The 8,605-nt window shown below is 51.9% G+C and overlaps 1 protein-coding gene across 1 annotated transcript; it reads left to right on the forward strand.

Moving 5' to 3' along the window:
* Positions 1 to 2,156: 2,156 nt before the first annotated feature.
* Positions 2,157 to 6,233, forward strand: EVX2 (even-skipped homeobox 2). The gene is made up of 3 exons (XM_037020606.2): positions 2,157 to 2,583; positions 3,465 to 3,724; positions 5,032 to 6,233. The coding sequence occupies exons 1-3, from the start codon at positions 2,157 to 2,159 to the stop codon at positions 5,749 to 5,751; spliced, it is 1,407 nt and encodes a 468-aa protein (XP_036876501.2). The 3' UTR covers positions 5,752 to 6,233.
* Positions 6,234 to 8,605: the final 2,372 nt, after the last annotated feature.

Genomic DNA, 8,605 nt, shown 5'->3' on the forward strand with positions numbered 1-8,605 from the left:
CCCCTCCTCAACCCCCTAGCCACCGCTGCCTATCCAGCTTTCTTTCCATTTCTCACCTTGGGGGAGAATTCCGTTTATTACCTTAAAGAGGTGGAATTAATTTTCTAAGCAAAGCTAGCATTGTTGAAACAAGTTGGCGCCGAGGGGAACAGGAGAGAAACTTTTGGCATTCACTATGTGCATAAATGTATATAAATATACTTCACACCTCGCCTCTCTTACATTCCTGACGCGCCCCCAACGGGTCCAAGGTTAAAAGGAAAGCGCCAACAGAAAGATGGGCAAATAGATTCTGGGTTTGCCCCTAACACACCCCATGTGCTGGGTGTGGCGGCGGGGAGGAAAAGGGGGGCTTTGGGTTGGGGTCTGGGTTGGAGCCGAGTTGAAAATGCAGGACCTGAGCCCAGCTTCCAGATTGCCAGGGTCTTTCGGCTGCTTTGGAAGCTCTCAGGCTGGATTCCGTGTCCAGTCTCTAGCCTCCCTTCTCACCACTTGTGGCCGCGGATCTCTCGCTCTGAGCTGCTGGCGGGCGGACCCGCACAGTGCACTGGGGGGCCGGGCGGGGTCGGGCGCAAGCGCGGGAGGAGACGTGCAACGGCCTTGAGTGAAGATTGATCTTCGTTAAAATGGTTGCCACCGGCGTCATTATGACCATCAAAGTTATCGCCAAGAGGTTCAGCCTCCAAGATCAGGCCACGAGGAGCAGCAGCAAGACTGGTCCACGACTCTCCGCACCCCGACTCAGCGCGGGGAATACTGGAGGCCACAAGGTAAGGGGCTGTGGCGGGTGAGGGCAGGAAGAAGAGCGGAGTGGGGAAGGGAGGGCAGCAGTATGGCAGGAGAAGGAGACTGTCTCTTATTTCCCCCCTTTGATCTCAAAATCCGGCAATTTTGCTACAAATAATTCGATTTGAGGAGGGAGGGGGAAAGCTGGTAACGTAAAAAGTGGATTTGGGGCGGCCCATGTGGCGCCATAAATCGCGACTGGGTTTTAAGTTAGCTGTCGAATTCCGCTATGAAATTGTCCAGCCGACTTCATTTCCCCAGGGAAAATGCGTAGGCAAGAAGCCTATCCATCAGCAGGATTATAAACGTAAAAATCCGGGACTTCAAGTTCAGAACTCACTCTGCAAACGGTGTTAAAAAAACGAGAGAGGACCTAATGATTTCCGTTTGGAGGCGCGGGCCCAGCGCACCACCCCAGCCACGTAGCCCTAAAGTGCTCTCAAAACTCTTAAGATCTCTTTCTGCCTCTGTCTCTGTCTCTGTCTCTGTCTCTCTCCCCCCACGTCTCTCTTCTGGAGTGGGAGGAGAGCCGCCAGGCTGAGGTGAAGTGGGGAGAGAGAGAACTCAGTTGTCCTATTTGTTAAATAAAACACATATTTGGTTCTGAAATTCGAAAGATAAGTAACCCAGACAGGAGCGCAAGGTCCTCTCCTTACGCAACTCTTCGTACATCCTTCCCCCCACTTTCCCCTCCCGCTTGTAAATGGTAAAAAAAAAAAAAAAAAGACCTTCCCGAAGATCTACTCCGGAAAATCAAAGCATTATCTATTATTTAACACGTATCTGTGTCCGAGAAAAAATGAATAAGGAGCTGCATGATTAGGACCTAAGGGGCAACCCAGCAAACTGAGAGCGTAATGATGCCCCTAAATGAAGGGGGAAATGTGCCGCGGCGCGCTCTATTAATCAGACTGTCAATTTCACCCCCGAGGCCAACCCCCCGGGCGAGCAGAACCGGCTCTGAGCCTGCAAAGGACCGGAGCCGTCCTCCTCACTTCTTGTCTCTTCTCGCCTCCTACCTGGATCTATTTGTCTGCTCCGAAGCCGCCTTCATTACCCACTGACAGGAGCGTGTATTTATTTGCTTATAAACCTGTTACAATAAATGATTATTCGAACAGCGTCATTCGTACCTTAATGACGAGCGAGAGCTACTTTTTGATGAATGACATTTCGGGCTCGGAGGGATGTATGGGTCATTTTGACCAGTCATTCCCTCGCTCTGGCATCCCACAGTTTTTCCGCCTCCCTCCAAAAGAGATAATAATATTTAGAGGCGCTCGCTGGGGCTGAATGTGAATTAGCCCTAGGAGCAGCCCATCATTAGGACGGGACAGCCAGGCCACTGTGACATTTTTTAGAAAGCTGAGATGATGGAAAGAATAAGAAAAGAGATGATTCTTATGGAGAGAGGGCTGCACAGCCCCACGGCCGGCAAGAGGTTCTCCAATTTGTCCGACTCCGCTGGCAATGCTGTGCTCGAGGCCCTGGAAAATTCACAGCACCCAGCTCGCCTCAGCCCGCGCCTGCCGTCAGCCCCCTTGCACAGCGCTCTGGGAGACATCCCCGCCAAGGGCAAATTCGAAATAGACACTTTGTTCAACCTGCAGCACACGGGCAGCGAAAGCACCGTCTCATCCGAAATCGCCTCCGCCGCCGAGGGCCGCAAAAAGCTGGGCCATTATTCAGAGGCGGCCGCAGAAGCAGACATGAGCAGCGACGTGGAGGTGGGCTGCTCGGCGCTGCGCTCCCCCGGCGGCCTTGGCGCCGCGCCTCTCAAGGAAACCAACGGCAAAGGTAATGCGCTGTCGGCGCCGCGCTCCCCAGTCCCATACTCCCTGTTCCTCCTTGGCCCCTGCCAATCCTTCTTGGTGCCTTTGCCCCTCTGGAGCCCTCCGTCAGCAAGCTCCACTGAGCTGGCCCCGGCGGGGTTGGGGCGAATGCGGAGGACCGTGCTCTCCCGGCCCTGCTCCTTGACTCTCCCAGCGAGCTACAGGCCCGCGGCGCCAGGCCCGCCCAACTGCCTGCCTTGGCACCCCTGAGTCCGATAAAATGTTTCTGCGCGCGGGTCTAAAAGCCGGTCCGGTTGCACTAGGGGAAGGGTGCTGTGGACATCTGCTCTGAAGTCCGCGGCAAGGCCGAGTGGAGGGGGCATTCTAAATAAGTCGCAGGAAACCTCACTGGGCACTTCTGGGAGACTCAACTTGGGTCAGTGAAAGAAAAAGAGCTGAGAAGTAGAGTCCACCCTCTAATGGTTCCCGTTTGAGCTGCTGCTGTCTTTCCACTCTTAAAATATTTTTAACTAAACCCGAAAGACTGTCAAAAAAAGGTTAAAGGCCATACAGAAAGCTGCTCTGCGGTCTCCAGACCCTGGCAAACCCAGAGCTTCCCAAACTGCATCTAGAGGTAGGCATTTTTTCTCTTGGCCCATTTTCCTTCTGAGTTGAACAGTTCCAATTATTTTTAAAAAACCCTCCTTAATTGAGTTCCTATTATTTGGTTATGAAGGGCTCCCCAAACTTTATCGATTCCATTAACAGCAGCTATCTGTAAGCATGACAGACCCCATCAATTCAGGCTGCGCCTCGCCTTCCTCTCCCGGATTCCCCCAACCGCTCGTAGCCCCACCGCCGGAATCTCGGTCCTACTCATGCGTTTGGTGACTGTTTGTTTCCCAGGGTATGCGGAGAGCGGCTCAGCCGCGGGCACCGCGACGTCTGCGTCGGGCTCCGGCCTTGGCAGCCTGCATGGAGGCGGCGGGGGCGCGGCGCAGGGCGGCTCCGGCTCTGGCGCAGATCAGGTGCGGCGCTACCGCACGGCGTTCACACGCGAACAGATCGCGCGCTTGGAGAAGGAGTTCTACCGGGAGAACTATGTGTCGCGGCCTCGCCGGTGCGAGCTGGCAGCTGCGCTTAACCTGCCTGAAACCACCATCAAGGTAGCGGTGCCAGCATGCGCCTGGTCTAGCTTCCCCGGGGGTGTATGGGTTGATTTTGTTTTTTCCTTATTCCTTTTTGGATGGCTAGATTTAGCTAAAAGTCAGCAAAGGAATTGGCATATTTATTTCTCAGCTGCGGAAGGATTGGCTAGCCTGGCTGAGTTGGGAAGGCCGCGAAATTGCAGAGCCGATGCCGCAAACGCTCACTTCTGGTCGATTCTGCCCAGCGCCTGCCTAGGCGCCCCTAGTCCAAGTTCATGGCCCCACTTTCCCCTCGGCTGCAAAGCCGGTTGGTCTTTGTTCCTGTGGCAAGCACCAGAGGTGAAACTTTTCATTTGCTCTTGATTGGAGATTTATTTTTCACGTGAATCGTTAACTCCAGAGTAAAGGACACTGTATTTTAACAGTCGATTGGGTTAAGAAAGTAGTTTCCTCAACATTTTTCTCCCGGGGAGCAGGAAAAAGACGGCCTCTTGGGGGAGGGGAGGAAAATGCAACGAAATTGTGCGTACTTATGTATCTGTAGGCGATTAATTTTATTATACGTCTGGGAGAGATAGCCGGGAGGTGGGCGACTTGGTGAACACTTCACGGAGGATCCGACACTCTAGAAAAAGAGAATAAGAAACTCCACGGGATAGAGGAGGGGTGTGGAAGTCCCCCTTTGGTTTGATCGGGTTTTCTTTAATTTAGAGTTGTGACGAATGATGTCTTCATTAGATACTGTGTTGGGAGGGGTAGAAAAGTCCCCTTCCCAGTTTAAGAGAATGTTGCTTCTGTCACTCATCTGAGGCAAACGATTCTAATAAAATCATCCCTCCAATATACTAAGCGGACCCTTGCCCCTCGAGGCAGGTCCTCGCAGCTCAGAGGTTCAGGATATCGCGCAGCGACCTTTCAGAAAAGCTGCAGTGGTAGCCTCTCTTCAAAGGCGGCCTAGAATCCCCATGTAAATCCTGAGATGAGAATCTGGTGCTCAGCGAGGCTGGGCAACGGTGGGTGGTGGGAAGGAGAGGAAAGGGTGGGTTGGGACGAGAAAACGCAGCTAAAAGAGCAGAAGCCTGCCGAGCCTCAGCAGTCGGACACAGGCGAGATTCATTTTGCTGAAGAGGGTGTGCTCACCGTGGCCCACAGCTGCCGCCCACAGTGTCCCAGCTGGGAAAGCAGAGCGGGGAGTGGGGCCCAGCTCGGTCGGAGGGGGTAGAGCAGGCCATTCAGAGGTCCGGGAAGGGGAGGAGAGGCATGGGGCGGAGGCTGGGGCCTGGGCGCGCTCCCTAAGTCTGGCCGCCCCGCGGCTTTTCCTGCAGGTGTGGTTCCAGAACCGGCGAATGAAGGACAAGCGGCAGCGCCTGGCCATGTCGTGGCCGCACCCGGCCGACCCCAGCTTCTACACCTACATGATGACGCACGCGGCCGCCACCGGAAGCCTGCCCTATCCCTTCCACTCGCACGTGCCGCTGCACTACTACCCGCATGTGGGCGTCACGGCTGCGGCCGCGGCGGCTGCGGCCTCCGGCGCGGCGGCTGCGGCCTCTTCGCCCTTCGCCACATCCATCCGACCTCTGGACACTTTCCGCGCCCTCTCACATCCCTACTCGCGGCCGGAGCTGCTGTGCAGCTTCCGCCACCCGGGCCTCTACCAGACGCCCGCGGCCGCTGCTGGGCTCAACAGCGCGGCCTCCGCCGCCGCGGCTGCGGCAGCAGCCGCGGCAGCGGCCTCCTCGGCCGCGGCGGCCGGGGCGCCCCCAAGCGGCGGCTCCGCGCCCTGTTCTTGCCTCAGTTGTCACAGTAGTCAGTCCGCGGCGGCGGCCGCGGCGGCAGCCGCAGCGGCCCTGGGTTCCCGGGGGGGCGGCGGGGGCGGCGGGGGCGGTGGAGGTGCCGCAGGGGCCTCCGGGGGCTCGGACTTCGGCTGCAGCGCCGCGGCGCCGCGTTCCGAGAGCGGTTTCCTGCCCTACTCAGCCGCTGTGCTTAGCAAGACTGCCGTTAGCCCGCCGGACCAGAGGGACGAGGCGACGCTCACCAGATAACTACGTCGCCACCACCAGGGTGCCGTGCCCGCCGCTCCGAGTGTGCCCGGGAGTCCCCTGGGAGCTCCCCGCGCCCTCCGAGCGCTGCCCGCTGCTAAAGTTGCCGCCAGGGGGCGCTCCGGCGCGGAAGGCCGAAGGGAACCTACTCCGAATTGGGGGGAAAGGCAGGCGCGAAAGCCCACCTTGAGCTCTCCAAATTATATTTTTGTATTTGTTACCCACAACCTCTGCGCCTCTACGTGTGTTTCCCGCTTCCTGGGCCCTGCTTCCCGCCTCTGTGCTGAGCTCTTGGTTTCCCGAAGACAAACCCCTCGCCCAGTCTCCTGGGGTCTCGGGCCTTGGCTGTAAGCCCACAGGCGCGATTTACTCAGCTGAACCACGTGGCCAGAAGCAACGGAGAACACAAAGAGAGGGGAATGGTGTGCGCTAGTGCTTTGTGCGGGAGGGAGTCACCCCCCCCCCCATCACCCCGAGGTTCCTGAGGCTGCTTCTTTTTCTTCCATCCTTTCTTCTCTTTTCTTTAAACAAGGGTAAGGGGGTAGGGTAGCAATTTTCCTCCCAGCCTGAGCTTCGTTAGGGGCCCTGTCCGAGGAGAGCGGAGGAATGGAGGCCTGAGAAAACGGCTAGCGGGGCGGATGGAGAGCGCGGGCGGCCGCGGGTGTGTTTGTGAGATTGTTTACCGCGTGCTGGAGCAAGGCAGGTGGGGCTGTGGCCGCTTTCCCCGTTAGGAGAAAGCCGAGGTGGGAAGGGGTGATGGTCTTGCCACCTCCCTCACGGTGTCTCGGCCCACCACCGTTCTCTTTTCTGATCTTTGGCTTGGGATGGAGGCGTCTTGCATATTTTATGCAGAAAGTAATGGCTAATGCGGTTGCCAAAGCCAAGCCAGGAAAGAAAAGGGAAACAAAGGGAAGGGTAGGGCAAGACTGACAGATAACTAGCATTTGAGGAAGCGTTTTCAGCTCATTTTCCCAACTACCGGGTTCCCCTCCATCTGGGAAATACTTGAATTTCTAGATATACAATATTATCCTGAAGCATTTCTTCGACACTTTCTAAGTTCGAACTCAATTCCCTTCACCCTTTCCCTCCTCGCTTTCCTTTTCCTCCGGTAAAAGGGTACTTGGCATGTTTTTCAACGCATGTCAATTGCGCCTTCGCCTCTACAAAGCCGCCGCTGGGTTGTCGAGACCCGCTCTGCCAAACCCGACTACTGGAGGGGTTTCCTTGAACTTGAAGAAAGGCACATCAAAACCCACCAGTGTTAACTGCCACGTCAATTTTGATGCTAATAATGTGCAGATTATGACGAAAATTGCCAATCATGCTCTCTGATGGACCTCCTTTGAATGTGGAATTGGAGAAAAGTTCCCCGCACGGAGACCTGCTGTCAAGTACTAACAACCCGCTAAGGGAAGTCATTAGGAGAGACGGATAAGAGACTCGGTACATAAAACATTGTTCTTGGTGCATAGAATGTATGTTATTTAATGTTATCTCTGTTACCTGAAGTGATTTCGCAGAAGAAAGCCACGTTCGTATCATCTCAATTGCCAATTTTCATTTTGGTAACTTGGACGCCCTGGGTAGACTTCTCTCTGTTAAGTTGATATTCCACCAATGTGAACAGCCTCATTAAATCAAGCCCAGATATTTCCATAATGCTCCCCGCAGAGCCACTTCGCTCCTCACATAATGAGATTTTTTTCTCGAGTTGAAGCCCTAAAATAACTTGCTGGTGCATGTGTAGACCCAGCGAAGTGGGTATGTGTGTGTATTAAAATGTAGGTGTGCTACCTACTTATTTGTGTGTGTATATATGTATGTATGTATGTATATGTATGTATATACATATATATCCATTCTGTTGAACATATACATATGTAAGAGATACACACACCCATATATACCCGCTGGCACTATTTTCTGTAATTTATTTCAAATTCGCTTTCTGACATATGTTTGTTAAAGACACTGGATTTCAAAAATTCATTTCCTAAAAATAGGCTTTCAGAAAATTTTTGATATAATTCACTTTCCAGGAGAAATTATTATTTTCATCAAATGGAAAATATTTCAAAGGGAAACAATATTTCAAACCTTCTGGGGTCTATTAAAATATTCTGATAAAATATTAGAGAACTTCCCAATGAAATAGCAGATCTAAAGCTCAACTTTCTGTTCTCTTTCTTCTTTAAAAAATAAGACTACTTATATTAGATATTGATTATACCAGCTCTTATTGAGTTTACGTTTTAAAATATTAATATATACTTTAAGGTTAAATAAGATAAACCAAAATATGGTACCCTTTTATCAGCTTTACCTTTGTAGATTGTTAAAGTTCTTTCTTATAGTCAGCTATCAGATGTATATAAGGTACGTTAGGCAATAATGTTTACATTTCCCCCCCAAATATATATGATTGATGAGAATGCTGGTTGGTAAAATTAACATAAATTCATCTTATGTTAGGTCCATTGGATCTGGTTATTATATTAAAATAAAACTGTAAATAAGGTCTTCATGCTTTAAATATTGCTGGCTGTATGAACTCACTGTAAGATATTTTACAAATGTGCAATAATTATAAAGCTTTGTATATTATGTTATTTATTGTGTTTGGTCATGTAAAATAAATGTTATTTAAATCACAGCGATTTTATTTGTTTAAGAGATTGCAAAACGGTGCATGTTGGTGTTTGTTTTTAACTGTGGCATCCAGGGTTATGAAAATCTCTTAAAACAACATTTAAATCCATATAATACACATATCAGATGGATTAATTCATTCTAATCATTATTTTTACGGCGAATACATTACTCATGTTTATAGGAGACATGCACTACATCCAAA

This window comes from Manis javanica, chromosome 12, assembly GCF_040802235.1.
Source record: "Manis javanica isolate MJ-LG chromosome 12, MJ_LKY, whole genome shotgun sequence".
Classification (NCBI taxonomy): domain Eukaryota; kingdom Metazoa; phylum Chordata; class Mammalia; order Pholidota; family Manidae; genus Manis; species Manis javanica.

What these genes read in the sequence shown, in the direction of transcription:
- EVX2 (XM_037020606.2), top strand. Translation starts at nt 2,157, where the DNA reads ATGATGGAAAGAATAAGAAAAGAGATGATTCTTATGGAGAGAGGGCTG. An exon ending in CAAGGAAACCAACGGCAAAG is followed by an intron (nt 2,584 to 3,464) that starts GTAATGCGCTGT and finishes TTTGTTTCCCAG; the next exon opens with GGTATGCGGAGAGCGGCTCA. An exon ending in TGCCTGAAACCACCATCAAG is followed by an intron (nt 3,725 to 5,031) that starts GTAGCGGTGCCA and finishes CTTTTCCTGCAG; the next exon opens with GTGTGGTTCCAGAACCGGCG.